The 25484-nt window shown below is 63.5% G+C and overlaps 3 protein-coding genes across 12 annotated transcripts in view; 2 read left to right on the forward strand and 1 right to left on the reverse strand.

Annotated features, from left to right (window-relative positions):
- Positions 1–97: 97 nt before the first annotated feature.
- F2rl3 (F2R like thrombin or trypsin receptor 3) lies at positions 98–12160 on the forward strand. 2 transcript variants are annotated; one of them, XM_087201944.1, is made up of 2 exons: positions 98–2109; positions 2362–12160. In XM_087201944.1, the coding sequence occupies exons 1-2, from the start codon at positions 2028–2030 to the stop codon at positions 3441–3443; spliced, it is 1164 nt and encodes a 387-aa protein (XP_087058070.1). In that variant the 5' UTR covers positions 98–2027; the 3' UTR covers positions 3444–12160. The 2 variants fall into 2 exon arrangements, with proteins under 2 accessions (XP_087058070.1, XP_087058071.1); XM_087201945.1 differs by having other exon boundaries at positions 2365–12160.
- Haus8 (HAUS augmin like complex subunit 8) lies at positions 5880–14683 on the reverse strand. Of its 6 annotated transcripts, none has more exons than XM_004873257.3 (11): positions 14444–14683; positions 9869–9933; positions 9544–9599; positions 9119–9200; positions 8740–8835; positions 8331–8425; positions 7868–7933; positions 7631–7789; positions 6975–7116; positions 6672–6810; positions 5880–6311 (listed from the first exon to the last, which is right to left on the reverse strand). In XM_004873257.3, exons 1-11 carry the CDS (start codon positions 14470–14472, stop codon positions 6095–6097), a joined length of 1146 nt encoding a protein of 381 aa, XP_004873314.2. In that variant the 5' UTR covers positions 14473–14683; the 3' UTR covers positions 5880–6094. The 6 variants fall into 6 exon arrangements, with proteins under 6 accessions (XP_004873314.2, XP_004873315.2, XP_021106754.2 ...); XM_004873258.3 differs by having other exon boundaries at positions 8740–8832; positions 14444–14663; XM_021251095.2 differs by lacking the exon at positions 14444–14683 and adding an exon at positions 13724–13983.
- Positions 14684–14739: 56 nt separating this feature from the next.
- Myo9b (myosin IXB) overlaps positions 14740–25484 on the forward strand; it is a 62696-nt gene continuing 51951 nt past the window's right edge. For all 4 annotated transcript variants that reach the window (XM_087201834.1, XM_087201832.1, XM_087201833.1 and 1 more), the window contains exon 1: positions 14740–14886. The gene's annotated coding sequence lies outside the window, so the exon portion shown is untranslated. The remainder of the gene's footprint in view (positions 14887–25484) is intronic.

The raw sequence follows: 25484 nt of genomic DNA on the forward strand, positions 1-25484 counted from the left end.
CCTCTCCTCAGCGAGAGCGTCCTGTGTCCGTGGCGAGTCCCTGGCTCCCAGGGTGTCCGTCCCCGGCCCTGCACCGTGCCTGCCACCTCCAAGGCTGAGGCACTGTGCCGCCAGGGCGTCCTCCCCCTTCCGCCTCCTAGCACGGTCCTTCTCGCTCCGCCTTCTGGAACGTTCCTCCCAGCTCTTTGGTCACATGAGAAACTGCACCCAAGTGCTGTGCATGGAGACCCAGTCTAGTGGGGCACGGGGGCACGTGTCACCCTGCACCCTCTCAGGCGCTGTCCCTGCCTCCCCCACTGCCCAGCTGCCTCCCAGGCTGCTAAATAGGGCCTCTGCTGTGCCCGCTCCTGTCCCAGCCCGGCCCTCCCCTCCCCAGCAGGACAGGCAGGCCTGGGGGTTGTGCCCTGAGGAGGCAGTGTGGGTCTGCAGAGGGGCCTTGCTGGCCCAGGGCCCGGGGCTGTGCGGCAGGAGCAACCTCAGCACCAGGCCAGTTGTGCCCTGGGCCGGCAGGCAGCTTAGGAACACGGGTCACAGCGCTGTGGAAACAGTTGTTTCCACAGGGTGAGCCCTGGCTTCTATGCCTGGCACCCCAGAAGTAAAGATCTTAAGCTGGTGTGGTGGCACACATTTGTAATCCTAGCATCCAGAAGGCTGAGGCAGTTGGATCTCCGGAATTTCAATTGCAGCCTCAGCTACACAGTTCGAGACCAGCCTGAACTCCATAGTGAGACCCTGTCAAAAAACCCACGGAGGCAGGTTTCCCGGAGCCACTGCAGGTGGCCCTCATCACGGAAACAGGGACAGTGCTAGTGACCAGCAGCTGAGGGCTTCAGCAGGCCGGGGTGGGGTGGGGCTTTGGGGCAGCACACCCAGAGGAGCAGGCCCTGCAGCCCAGCCCTGCCGCCTTCTGCATGTGGTGCTTTGCACAAAAGTCTCAACAAAAGGCAGATGTCCCAGCACGAGGAGGTTGAGGCAGGAGGATCCAAGTTCAAATCCGGCCTGGGCAACTTAGCCAGACTGTCTCAAAACACAAAAAGGCCAGGGGACACAGCTCTGTGGAGCCCTGGGCTCCATCCCCAGCAGGGCAGAGACCACTGTGGTAATACTGAGTAACATGTACACGTGGACCACTCCCAGGTGCGGTGGCGCGGAGCACGTGGTCTGCTGGGTGGCCGTCCACAAGGGACACCTCCGGGTGCCCCTGACGCCCCACGCCCTGCCCAGCACCCGAGTGCCAGGGCAGTGGCCAGGCAGGGGCTGTGGTGCCGTTCCAGTCCTAGGACTTGGTGGCTCCAGCCCACATGAACACCGTCCTCCGGGTCCCCACCTGTGGCCCGCCAGTGTCCCTCCCTTCTTGAGGCTAATACTCTGACATTTCTTAAGAAAAGTCATGGTGGGGGAAGCCACGGAGCAGAAGTTTCCACAGTCGGAGCTGGCTGTGGGGCCGGCAGTCCTGCTCCCAGCGGGCGGCCTTTCTGTGGTGTCACGGAGTCGCTGTGCTGCTGTGACTGGCCGAATTTCTGCCCCAGTTCCCACCTGGGATCCTTGGGTCTTGGGACAGCCAGCAGTTCAGCATGTGATGACCAAACCCCCTGCTGAACTTGTCACGACGACGCTGCTCAGGCACAAGGGGACCCGGAGGGCTCGGGGCCGCAGTCAGGGCACGGTCACTTCCTGCCGCCTCCTGTCCTGTCCTGTGCGTGCGTGGGGCTGGAGCAGGAAACGAGCACTCGAGCACTCCGGAACTCCATCCTGGCCTCCTCCCGGGGAAGTCCCCATCGCCACACTGGGGAGGCCGAGGGCAGGCCGAGGGGCTTCACCACCGCCCTACCCTGTGGGGCCCGCGAGGCCCATCAGAGGGACACGCCGACCCGGCCTCCCCCAGGCTCCCTGGCTGCCAGCCTCCGTGGTGGCCCTGGGGGCTGGGCCACACAGTCCCACTTTATCTTGCCACGGCTCCGGAAGCCGGGTGGGGGACAGGCAGGAAGCCCAAGGCCACAGCGCAGAGCCGGAGACGGGAGGACAGCATGCAGGGGCCCCTGCTGTGGCTGCTGGCGCTGGGCCTGGTGGCCGGCTCCTCGACCCCCAGCGCCTATGATGAGGGCGACGGTGAGTGACCTGGCCCTGCCAAGGGTGGGGGCATAGACAGCTGGGGACCCCGCCCAGGGAGGGCTGGGAGTGTGGCGAGCAGCTTGAGCCCTGGCCCCCACGCGGTCTCGTCCTTGGCTCTGTCCGGCTCTGCCTCACCTGCCCAGGGGGTCCTGAGCGGGCCAGAGAGGTCTCGGTCAGTGCCGGGTCGCAGGGTGGGGGTGTGGGCAGCATGGCTCTCCTGGCCTGAGCTGCAGCTGCCTCTCCCCACAGCAGGCACGCTGGGGCCCTGGACCGGGCCCGGACCGGCAAGGACCCCGCAGCAGGTGGGCCCTCGCAGCTTCCCCGGCCAGCCCTCTGCCAACGACAGCGACACGCTGGTGCTCACGGACGGCTCGAGGGCGCTGCTGCTGGGCTGGGTGCCTACGAAGCTGGTGCCTGCACTGTATGCGCTGGCGCTGGCCGTGGGGCTGCCGGCCAACGTGCTGGCTCTCTGGGTGCTGGCCACGAGAGGCCCACGGCTGCCGGCCACCATGCTGCTCATGAACCTGGCGGCTGCCGACCTACTGCTGGGCCTGGCACTGCCACCACGCCTCGCCTACCACCTGCGTGGCCAGCGCTGGCCTTTCGGGGAGGCGGCCTGCCGTGCAGCCACCGCTGCCCTCTACGGCCACATGTACGCCTCAGCGCTGCTGCTGGCTGCTATCAGCCTGGACCGCTACTTGGCCCTGGTGCACCCGCTGCATGCCCGGGCCCTCCGTGGACGCCGCCTGTCCACTGTGCTCTGTGCAGGAGCCTGGCTGGGGGCCACCGCGCTGGCTGTACCCCTGGCCGTGCAGCAGCAGACCTTCCGGCTGGCGCACTCCGGCCACCTGCTGTGCCACGATGCGCTGCCCCTGGCCACCCAGATGGCTTTCTGGCGGCCAGCGTTCATCTGCCTGGCAGTGCTCGGCTGCTTCCTGCCGCTGCTGCTCATGGCGCTGTGCCACGGGGCCACGCTGTGTGCGTTGGCAGGAGGTGGCTGGCGCCACGGCCACGCGCTGCGGCTCACGGCACTGGTGCTGGCCTCGGCCGTGGCCTTCTTCACGCCCAGCAACACGATGCTGCTGCTCCACTACTCAGACCCGAGCCCAGGTGCCTGGGGAGACCTGTATGGTTTTTATATGCCCAGCCTGGCACTCAGCACCCTCAACAGTTGCGTGGACCCCTTTCTGTACTACTACGTATCCCCCGAGTTCAGGGACAAGGTGCGGGCACAGCTGTGTCGCTGGCTGCCTGGGGCCACCACCGCCTCCCAGGGCTCCCAGGAAGGGGGCGACCCAGGCACCGGCACCCGCTCCTCCTCCCTCCCCTGATGGCCCTCAGTGGGTGGCTGGGTGGGCTGGAGACCAGGTCTTCCCAAACTCAAGTCCTTGAGGGCCTCAGCGGACGTCGGGGGCGCCACTGTCATCGGAGTAAGGTGGCCCTAGACCCCTGCCTCAGGTCCTACGAGAAGAGAAAGCCTGACGGTGGACCAGGATTGAGGCAGCCACAGTCCCACCCTGAGGACTGTGGAAGCCACGGGGTCCAGGCCACGGGCGAGGGGCGGATTCCTGCAGCCTGCGGGCACCAGCCCCGCCATGCCGCAGCCCTGGCCTCCTCCTCCCGGGCAGACAACACAGCTCTGTTGTTCTGAGCCCCCATCTGTCACCGCAGCCCCCAGAATGCGAGGGGTTAAAGGCAAGGTTGGGACCATCACAGCTGGAGCTGAAGGCAGGACCCTGGACTCCAGCTTCTCCTCTTTCAGGAAGCTGCGTGCACTGCCTTGCTCCTCTGCTGCCCCACATCCTGCAGGGCTCGCGGAGTCCAGGGCACAGTGCCCCACGGCCCCGGGCCGCCTTCTGCCCCCCCAGGTGCCTGCCATGGGTGTGGGGCGAAGGGGACTGAAGGGCCTGGGACACAGCTGGGCTCTGCAGTAGGTGACCGTGGATTAAATGCACCTGTTACAGTCAAAGCCCAGGGTCGTGAACCCCACAGGGAGAGGCATCCTCTGCAGCCAAGACAGTGCAGCCTGGGTGTTGGGGGACGCGGGGCCCGAGATCGCGGGGCCACTGTGGGAGGACAGGGGCACAGGCTCGGCAGGGAGCGGGACGCTCAGGGAGGCAGAGGACGCGGCATGCTCACGCAGGCAGCCTCCCACCGGGCAGCAGCCCATGCTGGGCAAGGCCGAGCAGTGTCCAGCCGCGTGACAGTCACAGCAGCCACTGCTGGTGGCCGGACTCTTCCCTTCCTCCCCGTGGGTGTGGACCCAGGGCCCCAGGCAGCCAGGCCGCCGCCCGCGGGCTGCACCTCAGCTCCTTTGTTCTGGGATAGGGTCTGGGGGCCCAGGCCGGCCTTGAACTTGTGACGCCCCGTCTCACCCTCATGAGGAGCCCTGGCGGGGAACGGGTCGCGCAGGCTTCCTGGGCTGTGCCCAGGTGGGCTCAGCTCTGGGCGCCTCCGCGTCCGTCTGGCCCAGCTGGCCAGCTCCGGGCTCAGCCCGCTTACCTGGCTGCAGCCTCCTACCCCTCCACAGAGCCCAATTCCGGCCTGCACTCCTCTAGGCCCCGCCCCTCCCCGCCCCCAGGGAAGCGGGAGGGATTCAGCCGCGGAGGCGGAGGCGCCCGGGCCCGCCCAGTGCTCCTTTCCGGTTTATCTCGAGGCATCGAGCACCCAGACTTCCTGGGACAGGAGGTTCATGTGCTGAAGTCCAGCCTGGACAACGGAGCAACTTAGCAAGACCCTGTCTCAAAATGAAGAGGCTGGGGCTGGGACTGAGTGCAAGGCCCTGGGCTGCCTCCTGGGTCCTGGGCCAGACGCATCATGAGATGGTCTCCGAGCGAGCTGCCCCCACGCACTGGCTCCTGCCGCGCCACGCTGCCTGCTCCGGGACAGCAGGAAGCCCTTCCTCCCCGGGCAGCTGCCACTGACCTGCCGAATTTCTGGGCCTCCACAACTGTGGGCCAAAAGAAACTTTATAAACCAGTCTCAGGTCTCCGTCATGGCAACCAGAACTGGGCCAAGGCACTGCCCCTGCGTGGAGTAGGAACGCCTCAGGTCTTTTCCACGGTCCTGGAGTCTTGGTGTAGGCGTCCTGGGGCTGCTACAGGGTCTCCTGCAGCTCCACTGCAGGTGGGGGCCTGAGGGCCTCAGGGCCCTGAACATTAAAGGACCCAAGCGCTGCAAAGTACGCGTCTGTAGACATTTATGAAGCTGGAAGTCAGCTGGGTGGAGTGCGTGTGTCACGAAGCTACCCGGGACACTGAGGCAGGAGGATCTCCACCTGAGGCCAGCCTGGGCACTTTTGGGAGACCCTGTCTCAAAACAAATCACTGGGGTGCAGGTCGGCTGAGAGGAGACGGAGGGCCGCGTCCCGGAACCAGGTCTGCGGCACGGAAGCGCCTGGGGAGCAAAGCCCAACATGGCTCGGAGAGAGGGCTGACCGCACTTCCGGCCGAGTCCTGTGCCTCCGAGTGACTGGCTAGAGTAAGGGCGAGGCCTGAGGGTGGGACGGAACTGGCCCTGGAGACCCGGAGGCGAGGGGCCGGGCCGCCTTCCCAGTGAAGCCAAGACAGGCTGGCTCCGCGTGAGCTCAGGCCCTGCTGCCCGCCCCAGGCCCGCCGGTCCACGTGGACTCAGACTCCTCTCGCCCGCACATGGCCCCGGCTGAGAAAGCCCCAGCCCTCCCATGGGCGACGGTCACTCAGCCCGTCCTGGAGGCGCCACTCAAGCCGCACGCTCCTCCCCGCTGTCCCTCCAGACAACAAAGGCTGTGACACAGAAGTTCCTTTTTATTTTTTTGGTACCGGGGATCCAACTCAGGACCTTGTGCTTGAGAGGGAGGCGTCGGCACCACTGAGCTTAATCCCCGGCCCAGAAATTCCTTTTAAAAAACAGAGACAGAAAAACAAAAAAACCAAACAGAGACAGAACAGCCACGCTGCTGGGCAGCAGTAAAGGGCTCCGGTGTGCTCCATGCACAGGTTGGTCACTGCACAGCCCTCCGTGGGGGTGTGGGCCAAGGGCCTCGTGGGGCTGGGGCTGGGGGCTGGGTGCCCCCAAAGGTCGCTGAGGCGCCTCCCTTGGGGCTGAAGTAGCAGTGGCGGGCGGCCTCGGTGCCCTGTGCATCCTCCCAGGCCGCCTGGCTGGCCAGGGCTGCCTCCTTGCTGGCCTCAGCGGACAGCTCCAGCACCTGCTCAAAGCTCCTGTGGGGACAGAGGGAGGTAAGGCAGGATGGGAAAGGGCAGGGTCAGCAGCCGGGCAAGCAGAGGGAAGGCTCAGCCAACCAGCAAAACCTGGGGCCCACACCCGTGACCCTGGCACTTGGAGGCTGAGGCAGGAGCCTGGGAACTTAGTGACTCAGCAAGGCGGCCCTGGGTCATCCCTAGTACTGCAGAGAGGTGCATACAGACACGCATGCAACACGCAAACATGCACGACTAGGCCTAGGAGGGCAGTGATCCTGCAGGCCCTCGGAGTCACGGGTTCTCCTGCCCCACAGGGATAGCGACACCTGCTGGCCGCCCTTCCCTCTCCCACCCCATCCCACAGGGTGCTGGGGCCACCTCCGGAGCTCGTGGTCCTTCTGCATGGTTGAGTCCCTCAGCTCGGCCAGCAGGGCCAGCACCTGCCCGTCCTCCTCGGCACCAATGCCCAGCTCAGCCAGCAGGTGGTGGGTGGTTGTCAGCTCGGCCTCTAGGGTGTCTGGGGAGGATGAGGCGCCAAGCTCAGGGGCCTGCCGCACAGACAGCAGCCAGGGGTGCCCACCCGCCCAGCCCCGGGTCTCCCAGAGGACGCTGAGCCTGGCCACCCACTGCCCCATCACTGCCGGCCCATGCCCGATGCACACTGCGGCGGCCTGGCCCTACCGAGGAGCTGCCGGCCGTCCTGCTCCAGGTGGATGGCGCACAGGGGTAGCTCGTGCCGGGTGGTGTCCAGGGCTGTGGCCAGCGTCCTGTACTGGTCTCGGAAGTGGCCAGCCACCGCCTCGAAGGGGCGCAGTGCCTCCATCTGTGGGGAGGGACCGGTGAGAGCAGGCCACGCGGCCCACGTGTCTGCACCGGGTGCTGTGTGGGCTGGGGCTGACGGGGCCACTGCAGCTCACGGGCAGAGCCACTGGCTGGGTCCCGGCACGGAGGGTAAGCAGAAGCTGCAGTGCTTTCCTTCCTGGCTCCATCCCGGGCCCCAGGATCAAGCAGTGCCCCCAGTGGCCGGGGTCTGTGCGAACGGCTGGACTTGTAGGAACAGAGGCCCTGGGGCCCTGGCACCCGCATGAACGCGAGGGTTCACCCGCACCCCCATTCGAGGCTGACACCCCACGAGGTGACATCGAGTGGAGGCAAGGCCAAGGAACCGGGGACCTGAGACCTGAGATAAGGAGGAAGCTGAAGTGTGGGGCGCACGCCTGTCCCAGTATTCTGGGGGCTGAGGCAGGAGGGCCCCAAGCTCAAGCCCAGCCTGGCAACTGTGGGAGACCCAGCCTGAGAATGAGGCCCGCACCGTGTGGGACCAGCGTGGGGCCGACCTGGGAGTGGAGGACGGCGGCCAGCTCCCGGTGCCTCTGCCGGAGCAGCAGCTCGCGCCTCCGCTTGTGGGCCTCCTGCTGCAGCCGGCCCTGCTCCCGGCACACGAGGAGCAGGCTCCGCTCCGCCTTCTCCTCCAGCCGCGCCAGCCCGTCCTCCATCTGCCAGGGCAAAGCGGAAGCTCAGGCCCGCGGACACGGAGGCCCCTTCCTCCCGTGTCTGGGACAGCGCTGCATCACCTTCACGGTCAGCAGGGTCAGCAGCAACGTCTGGGATGCCACCATCTCCATCACTTCCGCTAGATCCTGAGAAAGAAAAAGCAGCACTTGGGAGGCTGAGGCAGGAGGACTGCTGAGCTACAGCCCCAGCCCTTTTAAAACTTTTCATTTTGAGACAGAGTCTTGCTGAGTCCCTAATTGCCCAGGCTGGACTCAAACGTTTGCTCCTCCTGGCTCAGCCTCCCAGAGTACACGGAGGGCAGGGGTGCGGCCCTCACCCGGCTCCGGCTCTTCTCAGTGGGGAAGCCCTCACCTAGCGTGCTGCTCCCAGGCCTCGCGCAGCTAGAGGGCGCCGCCCACCCCCATCTTCCTGGGAGTCCCTGGTGTCTACCTCTGCGAGGACCCGGGACCCCTAACCTCCCCAGTGACCAGGCCCGAGGCTCGTGGCCCTGCCTGTGCGAGGCCCCTCCCGCTGCACGCTTACCGGGCTCTTTCTCTGGGGGGCCGTGAAAGAGGTCGACCTGGCTTTCGACGACATCGTCTTTTCTAACTGTGGCGTCTTCCTAACCATGCTCTTGTCTACGGTGAAGCGAGGAGCACGTGTGTCACACTCGTGGCCTGGTGACCACTGCCCACTGCACGCACCCACTCTGCCCACCCCACCCAGCAGCCCTGCGCAAGCACAGCTGCTCCTCCGGTGCCCGTGGGGCTGCCTGGGAGCTGCCCGGCCACGCAAGAGCGGATCTGGCCGCGCACCCCGAGCCTGAGGACGGACGCAAAGCCCGACGCCACGTGGGAGTCTCTACTGAGGCTTCTCTCTCGTGGCCAGCACCAAGTCAGTAGCCCCTACCCCAAGCATCCCCAGGAGGGCTGGTGGGTGGCACAGGGCTCACCGTTAATGGCCGAGAGGTCCAGGTCGGGCGGAGCCGTGCCGTGCCCCTCCAGCAAGGTGGACTGCAGGTCGCCCTTGCCCATGCCGCTGCCGTCTGCTGTCCAGGCGAGAACCCAAGTGAGCGCCGAGCCGGGGCGCTGCAACCGCGTGTCCTGGGTCAGGGAGCTGAAAGCCGGGGGCCCAGCTGGCGTCGGGACTGCATCGCCGAAGCCCAGGGGGCCGCCCCTCCCGCAAGCGCAGGGCCTTCTCTCCGGGTCTGGGCAAGTGCACATCCACGGGAGGCAGGGCCCACTCCCCAGGCTGGCCCGGCCCCGGGACCTCCGGGGAGGAGGCCTGGACACGGCACCTGGGCCCTCCCCACCCTGCCCGGCCGCCCACACCTGCGCCCTTGGGCAGCTGGCTGGCTCTCCTCACGCCGTCCGCCACCTTCCCGACAGCTCTGACGGTGTCCGCAGCAGGGGCCTGTCCGGGGCACGAGACAGGGACCTTCCTTGCAGGGCTGGCCATTTCTGTCTGTTCCTCCCTCGCGGCATGGGCAGACTCGGCGCCAGCGTCACCCCGCGCACATGGGACAAGCCCGGCCCGTCAGCGGGGACACAGACCCAGGAGTGCCGGCGCTGGCAGGCCACTGTTAGGGCGGGGTGCGGCCGACCTGTGCTCACAGAGGACTTCAGAGAGCAGCACTTTGGTCTCAGGCCAGTCTCCCACGGCATCGAGCCCCGCTGTGCGAGGAGGGCCTGCCCACAGCACGGCCACGCGGGGCTCTGCGGGCCCGGGCAGGACCCAAGCTGCGGGCGCGCCTCACCTTCTTAGCCGCCCTCCTCTCGTACTGCAGGTAGCGAGACTCCACCACTCTCCCGCCTGTCTCAACCAAACCACACAAGGGAAAGAGGCTCGTGAAGGAAAGGGAGGAGAGCTTTGGTGGTCCCGGACGCGGATCCCAGCCAGGCCTTCTCACGTGGCCCCACCCCGGCCCCTTTGTAGTTTAATTGTGAGACAGGGTTTCACTATGTTGCTCAGTTGCCCAGGCTGGGCTGCCACTTGCGATCGGCCTGCCTCGGCCTCCCAGAGCACAGGGTGCCAGCCCAAACCACCCGCCCGGCAGGGCAGCTTCTCCGCAGGGTGCTTACCTTGTGGTCTTTTTCCTCTGGCCTTGCAGCTGCTGGGGGTGCTGGGCCCGGCTGCAGGGGGCTTCCTGGAAGAGAGCAGAGGTCTCGCTCATCCCCTGCAGGGCGGGGGCGGCTGGGGCCCAGTGCTGGGGGCACGACGAACTTCTGCAGGGCGGGCAAGAGACCTGGCCGGGCCTCGGCTGCCGCTTCTCCTGATGCGCAGACTCCTCCGAGGACGGCGGCAGTGGGTGGCCAGGGCCCGAGCTTGGCTGCCCCCGGCACCCAGCCTGGGTATCACCTGGCTCAGCAGTGAGGGCCGCAGAGCCGGCACTCGGATATCGCCTCCTGCCGCCATCCCAGCTGGGGCAGGACCAGGGTGGCCAGGCGGTGTCCGCTCAGGCCTCGCTCCGGCCGCCTCCCACCCGTGTGGCCCCGTGACTGCTGTGTGGGTGGGATGGAGCGACAGACAGGCACCTCCTCGGATCTGGGACACCAGAGGTCACAGCAGGGCACGACTGGCGCAGGCCGAGGGGCCTGGGGTGCAGCTCAGCCCCCCACATTGCCCGGTGACCCTGCAGAGACCTGGCCACATCCCCAGCACGGCCAGAGGACCAAGACAGAGGGGCAAGGAGGCCATGGTGACACTTGGCTGTCATTCATCCCAGCACTCAGGAGGCTGAGGCAGGAGGAACAGGGCAAATTCAAGGCCAGCCTTCTCAAAAAAAGAAAAATAAAAAGAAAGAAACTGGACACAAAGGAGCACCAAGGGGACCCAGGTATGGGACTGCTCAGCACAGAACCTGAGACAGGAAGTGGACTGGGCTGCCGGCTGGGGCAGAGGCGGGGGCTCTGCTTCCTGCCCCGTGGTAAAGGTTCTGGGTGCAGGTCGGGCAGGGGGTTCACAAGCTGCACCGCCTTGTAAACTACAGCACGGCCATGGTCAGGTTCAGTTTTTAAGAATTTAAAAATAGACTGCATGGGGCCTGACGTAACAGGAAAGAAGGGCCCTGGAGACAGCCCCAGCTGACTAATCAGGGACGCAGCAGGTCCGGGGATGACGCCAGGCTTTCCAGGAGTCAGAGGCGGGGCGCTGGGGCGAGTGCGGCTGAGGAGGAGGCAGGAGGGCCGGGGAACACGGGAGCCCGGCTGGCGGCTGAGGCAGGGACACAGCTCGGGCACCAGGCCTAGGCCTTACGTGTGCAGCCTGTAACTGAAATACTGTGAAACTCCGGGAGTTGTGGCACACGCCAGTAAAGCCAGCATTCTGGAGGCTGAGGCAGGAGGATCTCCAGAAGTCCGGGGCCAGCCTGGGCTACATAGTGAGACCCTGTCTTCAAAAAACAAAACAGGAAAAAAAAACCCAAAAAAACAGGAGCCAGGGATTTAGCTCAGTGGTTCCGCTGCCTGCCTCGCAAGCGCAAGGTCCCAAGTTCAATCCCTGGTACCAAAAAAAAAAAAAAAATTAAAAAAAAAAAAACAAGCAAAAAACCCTAAAAATATTTGCTAAATGCAAATCCCAGTATCCTTGGTTTCCTAAAATTTAGAAAAGGTGATGTATTCTGGTCTACTAAGTGTAATTCATAGGCCAACTCTGTGATGTGCCATCAGGAGAGATCTGCAGCCCAAGTTTGAGATGACTCTAGAGGGACAGTAAGTAGACGTCTGTCCTCTTCTTCACTCAGCTGGAAAGAGCTTTAACCGCTGGGTTTCAGAGCAGTAAGTCCCACCTGCTCATCATCCCGAGAGCTCCTGGCCTACCCTGAAAACAATGCTTTGTGTGAGGGGAGCCACTTAGGGTCTCAGGGAGGCAGCTTTAGGAGAGTTAACAGCTGTGACTTTACCTGGTCTCTCCGTGTTTATTTATGTGGTCTAATGCCAGTGGTTTTAAGGAAGGCTAAAAAGGCTTGTTCCACTATGATAGATAAACTTTTACTGTTCCTGTCTTACATTTAAATTAATTTATTTTTTTGTTTGGATTCTGGTTGAGACTGGGTCTCGATTTGTAGCCCAGGCTGGCCTGGAACTCGTGGCGATCCTCCTGCTTCTGCCTCCCAAGTGCTAGAATTACAGGTGTGCACCACGATGGGTGGCTGTTTGTCTCATTAGGCCTTAATTGTTGAGGAACCTTAATTCTTGAGTTAGGTTTATTTAGGCATCTGTTCAAAGTATTTTTCAAGTAAAGTCTTGTTTTACAGTTTGATTGAATAAACTACTACATATAGTTAGGCCTTACTTTCAGAAGGCTAATTGTCCAGGTTTAATGCAATCCTACTGTTGCCTTATTATGCTATAAAAGTAAACTGTTCCGCTAAATTGCTACTTGTGTATTGCTTACAGGCATTTAGCTGTTAAGAGCTTTGTTTCTCTTAGTAAGAGACAGTTGTGGTTTATTACAAAAATGTATGTTTTTTCACGCCTGGCTGGCAAGGCAATTACCAATTAAAAACATTCTTTTTTGAGCTGGGGACTTAGCTCAGTGGTTCTGTCGCCTTTGCAAGCGCAAAGTCCTAAGTTCGATTGCTGGTACCAAAACCAAACAAACAAACAAACAAAGCACCAAGACAAATGCAGCCTAAGTATCAAACTGTAATTCTTGCTAGTCTCAAGGTTTTGTTTTTGTTTTGCAGTACCAGGGCTCAAACTCAGGACCTTTCGGTTGTGAAGCAGGCACACTGCCACTGAGCTAAATCCCTGGCCCTTTTTTTGGTTGTTTTTTTGAGACAAAGTCTATGTAGTTCTGGCTGGCCTTGAAATTGCAGTGATCCTCCTGCCTCAGCCTCCCAAGTGCTGGGATTACAGACCTGCACTGCCATGCCTAGCTGTAATTTTTGCTGTCTGACACAATGAAGTGCTCTCCCCAAATGGTAATTCGCATTTGCAGAAAAAGGGGGCTCTATACATGCTTCAAATATAAGCGTACATTCCTAACAAAGCTGAGCTTACTTCATAAATTGGTTTTCTTTGACAGACTACACCCACTTTGCTCTTATTAGTTTCTTTTACTTATTTTTAATTCGTGGTACCGGGGATGGAACCCAGGGCCTTCACACTGAGCTACATTCCTGGTCCTTTTTACTCTGAAACAGGGTCTTGCTAAATTGCGCAGGTTGGGCTTGAATTTGCTGTCTTCCTCCTGCCTCCGCCTCCCAGAGTGCTGGGATAATGAGCGAATACCACCACACCCAGCTTTGTTTTACCTTTAACTAACAAGCTTTGTAACTACCGAGAGCAAAGTTCTAATGTTTTAGGGTGCCGTCACCTACAGCCTAGCTAGGATGAAATCTGGCAATGAACCCTAGTTAAACTCGGCCTTAAAACCACGCTCAATCTCTGTTATTGTCCAAAAAGGCTTTGAAGGGTTGGCTTTTGTTTGAGAACTGCAGCAGTCAGTCCGCTCCCCGGAGGGGTGGGACCAGGCCAGCTGACCTTGCTGCCCCGCGACCGCGACCGGGCTGGAGGCCTAACAAGTGCAGCTGGTTAACAGGAAGAGCCGAACTGAGGGGTGGCGGGACTCGGCCAGACACAGGCAGAGCTGCAGAGCTCGTGAGGAAAGCGCTCTCCGCCCAACTGCCTGAAAGCAAAGCGACCTCGGCAGCCGCAGCTGTTGCCCGAACCCGACTGATTCCTGCATTTGGCGCCACAATTTTAACGGCCCTTGTCCAGGTTCAGAAGCCCAGCTAGGTAGGCAGCCGCGAGACGGGGCGGAGCAAACCAAGGGGGAACTGCGAGGGCGAGGTAAATGGATCTGTAAAAACGAGCGTGAGTCGTTTAGAGACTGCTTCCCCAACCCCCTGAGGCTGAGGGCGGAAACCACTACCCGCGTCTCCAGCTCGGATCAAGAGGCAGAAAGCAGCGCCTGTCAGCAAAGCGGCTCACGTGCGGGAAAGACGCTGCGGCTGCGGCAGCGGCGCAGGTCGGCGCCCGTCGGTGTCTCCAGTCGCCCTCCGGCGCCCTCCCTGCGCAGCCGGGTCGGGAGCTGCGATCTGAGGCACCGGAGGCCCCTGCATCTCCCACCAAGCAGCTCGAGGAAAACTTTGCTTTCCACCCAGGTTGTCCCCGAGTTGTTGGGGAGCACGATAGGTGTGGCCAGGACGCGAGTGGTTGGTGAGACTCGCACAACCCCGAGCGCCAGCAAGCGTCCAATTTCCTTCTCGTTCCTGCTGGGGGGCCTCGGGAGCCCCCGCGGTAAAGGGGGAGCGTGAAACGTGCAGCGGGGGGTGGTGGTGGAGCGGCACGCGGCGGCGGACGGTTATTATTCCAGGCCACCAACGCCACTGCTGCACACTAACGCCTCCCCGGCGCCTCCGAGGTCGCGCAGCGTCACTGGCTCCTTGTGGCAGTGCAGGAAAGCGAGGCAGATGCCGGATCCCCCTCCCCGGGTCACCAGCGCAAATGCGCAAGGCGCGGCACTCGATCCCGGAGCCGGGTCGCGAGCCCGAGTTCCGAGCATGCGCAGACCCTGCCGGGCGAGGGACCCCACATCCCGCACGGTTCCCAGAGGGGTCCCCATTCCCCAGCTTGCTGTTGAGAGCCGCAGCCCTCGTTCCGACCACCCCTGTGGTCTCCACAGACCCAGGACGCGGCGCCTCCACTCACCCCGCACCGCACCCCAAGGACTCCGCCATTTTCCCGCCTTCCACTCAAAGGTCCGGCGCTTCCAGGCCGGCCCCGCCCCCGCGCCGCAGGTCGGACCTCACAGCGGAGTCGCTGGAGGGGTATCGGCAGGGCGGGGCGCGCCGACACAGCGCGGAGCGGACGGCCCGTACGCGCAGACTCCCCTCTGCTTTCCTCACACTTGGAATCACCCACCAGACGCAGGAGGCGAGGGCCGCGGATGAAGGAAGGGGCGGAACTTCGAGGCGTCCCCGCCCCCGCCAGCGCGGCGTCACGTTCCATGCCCCGCCCCTCCGGAACACGGAAGTGGGTGCGCGCGGGGGAGCGGGGGAGCGGCTGGGCGGAGCGCGGCGGCGGCTGGCGGGTGTCGGAGCGAGGACCCCCGACCCGGATCGGCGGGGCGCAGCGCGGCGGCCTAGGCCCCGGTGAGCCCGGGAGGCTGCGGGAGGGGGCTCCAGCTCGAAGTGGACGGGGGTGTGGAGGACTGGGCCGGGCCGCGGGGCTCGGGGAACGCGGCGGCCGGGGGCTCGGGGGCGGGACGAGCCTGAGGGACCCAGCGAGGCTGCGGGGACGTGGGCCGGAGAGGACGCGCGACCGGGCGGGTGGGCAGCGCGGGATGCGTCGGCCGCGGGGGACGTGGCTTAGGTGGCACGGGGGTCGCAGGAAGCGGGGCTCGGGGCCGAGGGGGCGCAGTTGGGAGGCCCGGCCGGGGGAGGCGAGGCCGGGCTGTGGCTGGGGACGGGGTCCTGGACCGGCCGGGGCACCCGGAGTGAGCGGCTCCGAACCCACTGATGTGGCAGCCGGCTGTTGAGAAGGGGGAAGCGGGGGGCCGGGGAGGAGGGCAGAGGAAGAAAGGGCTGCGGCAGCACTGTGTGGGTGTTGAGCAGCAGCCCCGGGACGTCTCCCCTCCCCTCTTGATTCACTCTCCTGACTGCACACCCAGTAGCTGTGGCCGGTCCGAGTCCCTCCCGCGCTGTCTGCGTCTGCCTCCCTGTCTTGGAAACTCCTTGGCGTTCAAGACCCGACTCGGTGATTCCGGGGTTCCGGGAGCGAGGAAGGGACTGAGGGGCGCTGAGCGGTGTTTCGGAGGGGGGGGGGGCTGTCCCTGCCCCCTCCGCAGCCTCCACCCTTGGACTTAAATGGGTAAAACGACACACAGGAAACGTGTCCCCGGCGGCGGCCGTGAGCTAAGCCTCTGCGGAGGCCGGGTCACCCCTTGCCCCTCCTTTCCGAGGCTCCCTGGAGGCCAAGGGTCTGTAAGGGGCCGGTCCTCTGCCCTTCTGGCTGGTGTGGAAGTCGGTGAGGACCTGGGCGAGGGCCCCAGCTCCTGCGTGCACCCCCTCCCCCAGCATTTTCCAGTGTTTGAGTGCAGAATCTTGAGGTGTCAGAGCAGTAGGCGACATGGGCAGCTGGGCAGTGTCACAGGCCCCGCCCTTTGTCTGCTCTGGCAAGAGGCTTCGGCCAGGGGTTTGATTGGCATTAATGTCTCCCCTTCACCATTGTGGGGATCCTTGTCTGTGATCTGCCAGAGAGGGGGGTACAGCTTGTCCAGGAGATGGATCTGGATAATTTGAATATCTAAGAAGACCTCAGATAAGCACCCCAGCTCCTTTCCAGAATGTTCTGCCCTCAGAGGCGGGAGACTTGCAGCCGTGCTTGCTCCGGGACACACAATTACAGCCCAGTCTCGCCTGTTGCAGAAATCGTGTGTGAGCCTGTTCTGGCCCAGACACCCCGGTGGCCAGGGGGCCAAGACAGGATCGTCCCATCCTGGGCCGCTTGGAGGCCTCCTTCCTGCACCAGTGTGGTCCGGTGGGGTCTCGAAGGGCATCCAGGGGTGCTGGGCACTGCCTCGGGCAAGTCTTTCGGCCTGGTCCTTCACCGTGAGAGGAAGAGGGTTGGCGCTGTCAGCATTCTCCAGCCCGACCCCTCTTATTAACTTTGCCATGTGCAGGACACACCCTGCCGCCCAGGTTCTGCAGCACCCGTCTTTTAAGTTCCCACTGCAATGACTCGACAGGTTTTTCCCCCTGCGGTGCGGGGCATGGGACCCAGGACCTCACACGTGCCAGGCAAGCGCTTATCCCCGAGGCGCACCCCCAGCCGTCGACTTGGTGACGAGCACTCGTGTGGACCTGCTCTCGAGGTGTACCTGTCCCCACGCCTGTGGCTAGGAGTCCCTGGCAGGATCGTCCTCACAGCCGGCTGCTGACGGGGTGCCGGTGCGGACTTGGGAATCTCCCTTTCTTTTTGACCGCAGGATCTGTTTCTTTTCCCCGACAGGGGCCTGCTAACTGGCCACTTCTCTTTCCTCATCTCCCTGAGCACTGTGTGCTGAGTGGGCCCGAGTTCAACAAAGTGAGGGCCGGCCGTGCTAGGCACGTGGCTGGCCCTGGGCCCTGGAGGAGGGATGCCTGGTGTCCTCCCCGGAACAAATGGTGTTCGGACTGGGTGTCAGAGGTGGCACACTGTGGGATGAGGGGGTTCCAGTGGGGTTCCCTGGGGAGGTGGGCGGCCTGCACTGAGCTGGAGAGCTGCAGCAGGGAGATGGTTGTGTGGGGGGTCCTCGAACACCGTGCCCTCGCTGGGTGCTGTGGGATGGGCGCTTTTTTTTTTTTTGGTATCGAGGATTGACCTCGGGTCCTTGCGCTTGTGCAGTAGTTGGCAAAACCACTGAGCTAAATCCCCGGCCCAAGGGATGGGTGCTTTCTTGTACTCTGCCAGCCACCACCTCGAGAGTCCTCATTCCTGGTTCCCTGAAACAGGCCCAGGCAGGTGACATCTTCCAGATTGGTCCCTGGGCTTTCGAGAACCACGAAGGGTCGTGGGTTGTCTTAAATTGGTGCAGAGTTTCTCAACTGCGCCTCCATCAGTGTGTGAGGCTGGAACAGCCCTGGCTGTGGCGCCAGTGCCCTAGGTGAGGCTGACACTGGGCTCCTGCTCCTGTCTGGCCTCGGCCTCTGTGGGTCTGGTGGCCGCCCGAGCTGCTTCCGAGGGTGGCATGCTCGGCCCTGAATTATGTCCTGTGCTCGCTTGCTTCTTAATCTGCAGTGAGTGGCTATGATAAAGGGGGAACTGTTGGGCCAGATGGGGGCGGCAGGGATGGCGTGGGTGCCGTTGTCCTTGTCTTCTTTGTGTCGCCCCGACCTGGCTTTCGGAAGGGCCTGTCCCCATCTGGGAACAAACTCGCTTTTGCTCTGAGTTTAGAGATACCAGGTTCTGGTCTCAAAAGCTACTTTGCAGGTTGGCCTGGAGAAAGGTGGCTTTTGTCAGCAGCATTATCTCCTCCCATGCGCCCCCTGCCTGTCCCCCGCCCCGCCCCAGCCTGGCCCCACAGGCCGTGGTTCCTCTCAGATGGCTGGGTGCGCAACCCAGGGCCCAGGGGACTGATGGGCGGTTCTGGGTGCTGCCCCGCCCCGGAGCCCAGCCACTGTGCCAGGCAGCCCCTGCTCGGCCCGAGGTCAGCAGCGCAGGCTGACCTCCCCGCAGAAAGCAAGACAGGCCTTCTCTCTGCTCTGCCCTCGGCGCCGTCCGGGGCTGGCAGAACAAAGGCCCCTGTCTCGTCTCGGGGTCCTTGCTGCTGCCACTGCCGGAGCCCTGGAACTGGGCGTGTCTCCCAGGGCAGCTCCCGTTTGGGTTGCGCTCACTTCCGAGGAGTCCAAGCCCGATGAGGAATGCAGCAGTGATTCAGGGGTTCAGCCTGGGGCTCTGTGGGCCCTGAATAAGCTGTCCCCGAGTGACTCATGTGCGAGGCGGCTCCGCCCCTCCCGGTGATGTGTGTCCAGGAGGGACCCGTGGGGATGGTGCCACAGGACGGATGGCCCGAGCAGGGGAAGCGAACGGCCGGCTTCTGGGTCCGGGGGTCCCGAGTCAGGGTGTTGCACCTGCAGACTCTCCCCGGCCTCGCGTCGAGGGAGGCCGTTGTCTCCCCATCTTGGGGCCATCGTGAAGGTGGCATTGACCTTGTCTGTGCCTGCTTTCCTCTCAGCAGGATGCACGTTACAGGTGTGAGGGTGCCCAAAGGGTGGTGTAAACTGCACCGTTAAAGACGGCCGCCTTCTGACGTGCTGGGGCTTGGGGCCTCACTTCAGATCTCTGGGGACGCAGCGGGCCCCTCACCCTGGCGAGGGATAGACTCTGCTTCCTGATGGAAGGAGCCGGGAGAGCGGGGTCCACGCCTGGAGTGCGCTGTCCCTGCCTGGGCCCTCGGCAGCTCGGGCAGGCCCCTGCTGGGGAATTCCTGGGTCCTCCTCAGAGGTTCAGGGCATCTGGAGAGAGACAGGGACCTGCCAGGAGGAGCCGTCTCTTGGGGATTTGTGGGGTGTTTGGGGGCCGGGGGCTCTGGGGGAAATTTTTGAGTGGGTGCCGTGGGGTCCCTGTTCTCAGTGTGCTGAGGTCTCTGGGCAGGACCACCCCAGAGCAGCTCCGTCCACAGGGTCCAGTGGGCTCCATGCATCGGCTGCCAGGTGTTGGGATGGAGGAAGCTTCCAGAAGTCCCGCTGTCCTCCACGCAGTGAGCCAGCCAGGGCCGCTGGACAGCAGGGGCTGTCATCTGCTGCCTCATCAGCCCACGGGGTTGGCTACCTGCTGGCTCTGGGAAGAGGGTGACCAGGGAGTCTCCTGCCGGCCGCCACTCAGGCCGTGCCCTGGCTCAGGGCTCCGCTGGGTTCTCCCTGCACCACCAGTTGATGGAGGGGTGGAGCCATGCTGACACCTGTCCCCTGCGGTCCCTTTCCCTGTCTAAGGCCTGGTGACATGGGTGGGCGTTCTTTCTGGTGCCCTGCCCTGTGGGATGTTTCGCACTGGCCCAGCCTCCACCTCCTAAGAGCTGGAGCCATCCCTTCCACAGGTGCCACGGAGTGCCTCCCGTAGGGCAGGCCACCCTGGTGAGGAGCAGGGGCCCGGAGCCTGGGCCCTCCAGCCTTGTGCTGTGGTCGCCAGTGCACAGGGCCAGGACAGGTTTCCAGGGGCTGAGTGGTGGCTGTCACCACAGGTATTGGCAGCACAAAGCCTGGGGCCGTCGGCTCCCCAGCTGGAGCTGTTCTCTCAGGCAGCAGATGGCATGGGATCCTGGAGGGGAACCGGGCACAGGTCCAATTTGATGGCCAGGGAGGGTCAAGGTCTCACCGATACCATGGAAGGGAGGCTATAGAGAACTGAGCCCTGCTCAGAAGCCAGCACACCAGGTCATTCCCTTCCAGCCCTGGGGACAGGACCCAGGCCTGGCGCTGAGCTGGACCCCCACCCTTGAGGGGGGTCTCACTGAGTCGCTGTATTGCCTGGGCTGCAGGCAAACTTACCATCCTCCTGCCTCAGCCTCCAGGCATGCTAGGATCACAGGGGCTCTCCAGCGGCCATGGAGATGTGAGCTTGCCGGCCTCAGGCATCTGGGCACAGTCTGCACTCCAGCTGCCCGTCCGCAGGCCCAGGGACCAGCAATGGGTTGGGGGTGGCTGCACCACGCTTTGCTGTCTCGCGAGTCCTGGACCCCTGCAGGTGACTCAGCACCCACCTGACCTCGTGTGGCCTCTCCTCAGTCTTCTAGGGCTGTGGCATCTCTGCGAGGAGACACGCAGGTCCTGTGTGGTTCCTGCCCCGTTTGACACCGGGGACTTGTGCAGTGTGGTGCCCACGGCGGACCTGGGTCCTGCCCTGGGTCCCGGAGGAGAGGAGGAGGCGTCAGTCGGGTTGGACAGTTTTTCTGCTGCTCTGCACTCACAGCCGCCAGGCCGGCCCCGCAGTGTTTGTGAACTGGAGGTGCTGAAGAAGGTGGGGTGCTCAGTGGTGAGCACTAGCCCTGGCTGTGTCTCCAGACCTTCGGGGAAGAAGAGAAAGGACCCGAGGGCGACTTCTGGTGGGAGGCGACAAGTGGCGTCATGCGTGTACGTGTGTGTGTGCGCATGTGCCCACACGCGTGCGTGCCCGGGCTGGTGGGGACCTCCATGTGCCCAGCCTACTCTCACTGAGCTGTATGTACCCCAGCCCTGGCGAGGGTCTTCGAGGTGGTATAAGCCGAGCTACCCTGATCCGAAAATCAGAAGTCTGGAACCTCTGGGGCTCTGACTTGAACCCGGTGGGAATCCCGCGCCCCACTCCTGGGGCCGGGTTGAAGTTGGAACGCAGGTTTGCTGAGAAGTTGCAGTCAGCCTCAGACTGCACGCTAAGGGCTGTGATGCTGATTGACTCTCACTGATGAGTGCAGTCCTGGGAGGAACTCAGGGCCTTCGTGCGGAGCTGCGTCTTCAGCCTTTTTTTATTCCAATTTTTTACTTTGAGACAGTATGTCACTAAGTTACTAAGTTGTCCGGGCTGGATTTGAACTTGTGATCTTCCTGCCTCAGCCTCCCAGGGTGCTGGGATGACAGGAAATTTTATATTTAGACTTGGGCCTCATTCCCCAGATATCTGCTGATGCCTCTGCAAATATTGCAGAATCCCAAAAGACCTGAAACCCGAACCCCTTTAGTCCCGTGTGGTGTGCGGCTGAGGAGCCCTGTGCACTGAGCGGGAGACCCTGCTCCTGCCTGAGAGCGTGGTGTCACTGCCCTGGGGGTGGGCCTGGCCCCTAAGGGAGTGCCCAGAACTGTGCCAGCAGGCCTTCCCCCTGGCCATGCGGCTGGACGAGCTTTCCCAAAGCCCTGCCCGCCTGCTGTGGCTTCCCTTGGGCTTGGTGGCGGTGGCGGGTGGTGGCCTGGAGGAGTCACAGGGTTTCTTCTGCTCACCCCCCGGCCGCCGCGTGTGTGGAGCTGACCCTGGGGATCTGTCCCCAGGTCCACATGCTCATAGCCAGTGACACCCTGGTGTCCCCTCCCTGCAGCCCGGGCTGCTCCTGGCCTCTGGGCTGCCACGCCAGCCACCCTGGGCTCCTGGTCCCCGGGCCTCGCTGGCCGCTGTCCCCAAGCCCCAGCACGTCCAGCTTCCCAGCAGCCGCTTTGTCCCCCCAGCCCCGTCCTCGGGAGTCTCTGTCCCTGGCCCCCACCTACTGGACACAGCAGACCCCGCCCTGCAGTGGCAGCAGAGTGTGAGGGCGCTGGGCTTCCCGGGGGCACGGAGCAGCTGTGGAAACGCCGCCGCCTGTGGTTGGTCTGCCCTGGCCCCCTTTGCGTCCACTGGCCCAGGTGTGGACCAGAGGGACACTCAGTGGTCGGAGGTGTGAAGACGACAGCCTCGAGGGGACATGGCCGGGTGAGAGGTGGAGACCCTGGTGCTGGCTGTGGTGGCCTGCACACACCTGGTGGGCGGAGGTGTCCCCGAGATGCTGGGGCTCAGACCACGCGAGCGTGGCCTGGGGGAGCGAGGCCAGGCTCAGACAGCCAGGTTCAAGGCCCGGGGTGGCAGCTGCACACAGCTTCCCTGTCTCTGCTGCTGGGTGCTGGGAATGGGGCCCGGGGCTGCCGTCAGCAAGGGTCACAGGCGGGGGGTGTGGGGGGCGCGTAAACCGCCCCGGGACTGGGTCTCCCCCGGAAGCCCCTGGCCGGTTTGCACCCCTCCCCCACAGCCCAGCTGGGAGCCCTCGTGCCTCTTCCCACTGTGGCACCTGCAGACCCTGCTTCCAAGCAAGGTCCCACGCTGAGGTCAGGGGTGGCCTTGAACCCCAGGGCGCTGGTCAGGCCCCTTGCAGGGCTGTCTTTATGATCTCACCCTAGGGACCCAGGGTTTTGTTTGTTGTTTGAGACACCTGGGCTAGCCTCCGACTTGCAGGGATCCTCCTGCCTCAGCCTCCAAATGCTGGGTTCAGGGTGTGCGCCACCACGCCCAGCGACAGACGCAGTGCGCCTCACTGACTCTTCCCACTAGGAGTTTCAGGTCCCACAGTGTCCCTGTCCGGGAGGCACCTGGGACACGGCCTCGGCAGGAGTCCGCTCTGTGCCCTGGGTGCCCCTGCTCACCAGTCGGGGACCCCGTACCTCAGGGTCAAGGCGGACAGAGCCAGCAGGGACCATGCAGCGGCCCCCTCGGGCCCCGCAGGTGATGACCGCCATCCAGGTCAATGCCCTGGCATGTGCGCCTGCCCCTCCAAGCCTGCAGACCAGCCCCAGAACCGGGCCCAGCACCTGGAGTGGGCGGAGAAGCTGCCCTGGACTCAGGAGCGGAGGTAGCCAGGCTGCAGCCGCAGAGCCTTGCGGTTTGTCACGCTCCGGTTTTAGAGCCGTTCTGGTGGTCACTGCGGTTGCACATTTGACGTAAGCTTGACCATCGGGGACATGGATTCTCCACAGGTAGACTGGGACTCTGTCTGGCTGCAGAACGTTCCTGCCCTCAAGGACAGCCCAGTGCCTGTGAGGGTCACCCTCTCCCTCCCCACGCCCCCCTGCCTGGACGTGCATGCCCTGTGAGTGGCCACATCCCATGCCATTGTGGCTGTTGGCTGCTTTTGCTGTTTCCCTGTTCTCAAGGTTCAGTTGCATGGCTCAGAGCAGCTTTCCTCTTCATGGCTGCATAGTATTCCGCTGGGCAGATGACCCCACCACTGTCTTTATCCTTTATCCACCCACCAGCACTGTGTGTGCTTTATCTCAGAGCTGTCTCCTGGGACTTTCTAGGAGACTAGTTGGATTTTTGTGTGGTGATGAGGAGGTGGTTTTTGTGAGTCCTTGGTCGGGTCACCCTGGAGTTTGAGGATGTGCCTTACTTCCTGTTGGCGTCACATGTGCCCGAGGTGGCTGAGGGTGGGTCGCGTGTGTTAGCTCTGGCACAGGCAGTGACGTGATGGATGCGAGTCAGGCTAAGACAGTTTGCCAGGGCTCCTGTTCCGAGTCCCAGCCCCGCTCTCTGGTTCCCGCTCCGGCTGGGGCTCCAGGTACAGACGTCACATCCGCCTGTGGCACAGAGCTCAGCCTCGCACGGCTGACTTCAGGCCCTGGTGGGGGGAGTGTGCGGAAGCCAGCAGAGCCCGGTGTCTCCTTCCGAGAGAGATGCTTGCACTGTTCTGGGGGCGCAGGTCTGTCCCCTGTCTGGCGTCCGCAGGTGTCGCCCTGAGCCATCACCGTGAGCCTTCCCTCAGGGCACGACGGCCCCGTGGTGCAGGAGGGTGGGCTGTGGGGGGCAGGGCCTGCACAAGCTTGGGCCGCGTCCTCCCTGGAGCTGGGGGACTGGTGCATCCACACCTCCCCTCGCCTGCCCTTCCCCGGCACACAGATGAAGCCTGAAACCTAGGTTTCAGGTTTGAAGAGCAAACCCGGGAGCTGCAGCAGGGTGCGGGTGCAGGGTGGGAGCCTGTGGCCAGCTTTGTGGATTCGCCGGTCTGGACCTTCTGCCGCAGTGGCGTCGCACAGGGCAGCTTTGTGCCTGCCACTTTCACTGCCATCCTGTTTTCAGTTCGTCTGCACTGTGGCATGTGGCAGCGTTTCCTTTTCATGGCTGAATAATATTCCGCGTCCTGTTTGTCAAGCGACATTGATGGACACTCAGTTTGTCCCACCCTTGCTGTGGGCATTTGTGTGCCGGGGTCTGCGGCCCTCTTCTCAGGGCTTTGGGGTCTGGAGCCCGGGAGGGGTCACTGGGTCCTACCAACTGTTCCTCTGGGGCTTCTGGCTGCTGCATTGCCTCGGCATGGTGTCCAGCTCTCCGAGCGCTCCTGGGGTGTGTGTCCTCCCTGCCCGAGGGGGCCCTGCAGGGTGACAGGGCTGCTTAGGCCCGGACTGACCCGTGCTCGTGTTTGCGGCATGCCCTCTGGGAGGGCCGATGGGGCGCTGCTCAGAAAGGCTGGGAAGGTGCGTGCCCTGGGTGACTGCTGAGCCAGTGGAGAGGGAGGGCGGGCGGCCGGCCACGCCTGTGGTCCTGGCATCGGGAGGCTGAGGCAGGAGGCAGCCAGTGTGAGCTCAGCCTGGGCAGTGTGGCGACTTAGCGAGACCCTGTCTCACACTAAAAATAAAAATAAATGAGCAGTTCTTTAAACGATGAGTGAGGAACAAAGCAGCGAGGCCGTTGGCCTGTGGGGGTGCAGCATCCACACTGCGTGTCAGGTGCAGGAGTGGCTGAGCGCCCCTCCCTGTCCACGGGGCGTCTGCAGGGGGAGCTGCCCTGCGCCAGGCGTGGGTCTCAGCCCAGCTCCTCCGTAAGGAGGCGGCAGGCGGTGCTGCACTGGGCACCACTCGGAAGTGGAAGCACTGGGTCTTTCGGGGGAGGGGGAGGCAGAGCCTCACCCTCCTGCCGCCCCCCCCCACCGCCGGCTGCTCCTGCTCTGGCTGCTCCCACCTCACCCCTCCCCGCTGGCCCCTGGTGGCCCCGGCCCATGGGCTCATGACACTGAGTCACACTTCTGCTAGGCCACAGGTCGAGAGCCCTCCCCGCACAGGGCTGTGTGGCAAACATCCTGGGCTTCCGAGCCTTCCCGTCTCTGCTAGGACTGCGTATTCGACCCTGCTGTCATGGCAGCACAGCCACAGGCTGCCCCAGGACGGCTGCATCTGTTAAAACCAGCGAAGGCCTTGTCACACCCTCCACCTTCACCTTGCCCACCTTAGGAGCGAACTCCTCTTCCTCCTTCAGAACTCCTCGGAGGTGTTTCCATTCCAGTCGCATAGGATGATTACCTGGGCCGTGTGTCACCTGGGGCTGCACTGGACGCATGCCCGTGTTTGGTGACCTGCCAGCCTTACCCACTAGGCTGAGACAAGCTCTGCTTGCCTTTGTTTCTCAGCCGCCTCGCCTCGCCCCGCGCGTGGGACCCGATCCCGGTCCCCGTTTGACCTTAGTGGGCAGCGCTGCTTGCATTCGCCCTCTCCTGAAGCCCTCAGAGGCCAGGCGAGCTTCACTGGTCAGCTCCTCCAGGGCTGGTTGTGTGACTCGGAGGTGGGCGCGTGCAGAGCAGGTCTCGGCCTGGCTCCGGCTCGGTGTGCACACTTCGAGCAGCTCAAAGGTAGAGCGGTACAGCGGGTCCCTTCCTGGCCGTCTCCTGCGGGCGCCTGGCCTGGAGCACGGGGCTGAGGGCTCTGAGGACGACCCTAACCCTCCCTGACCAGGGCGGCTCTGGCGTCTCGGCCGCACCACCCCGGCTGGGGACAGCGAGGACCCGACCGTG

Source organism: Heterocephalus glaber, unplaced genomic scaffold (assembly GCF_053883595.1).
Source record: "Heterocephalus glaber isolate CG9 unplaced genomic scaffold, H.glaber_assembly_v1.0 deba00001761, whole genome shotgun sequence".
In the NCBI taxonomy this organism is placed as follows: Eukaryota; Metazoa; Chordata; class Mammalia; order Rodentia; family Bathyergidae; genus Heterocephalus; species Heterocephalus glaber.

Coding starts and splice junctions, on each gene's coding strand:
- F2rl3 (XM_087201944.1), top strand. CDS start 2,028: ATGCAGGGGCCCCTGCTGTGGCTGCTGGCGCTGGGCCTGGTGGCCGGC. Junction 2,110..2,361: donor CGCCTATGATGAGGGCGACG/GTGAGTGACCTG, acceptor CTCTCCCCACAG/CAGGCACGCTGGGGCCCTGG.
- Haus8 (XM_021251093.2), bottom strand. CDS start 10,202: ATGGCGGCAGGAGGCGATATCCGAGTGCCGGCTCTGCGGCCCTCACTG. Junction 9,934..10,032: donor GGCAGCCGAGGCCCGGCCAG/GTCTCTTGCCCG, acceptor GCTCTCTTCCAG/GAAGCCCCCTGCAGCCGGGC. Junction 7,117..7,630: donor CCGCCGTCCTCCACTCCCAG/GTCGGCCCCACG, acceptor CCCTCCCCACAG/ATGGAGGCACTGCGCCCCTT.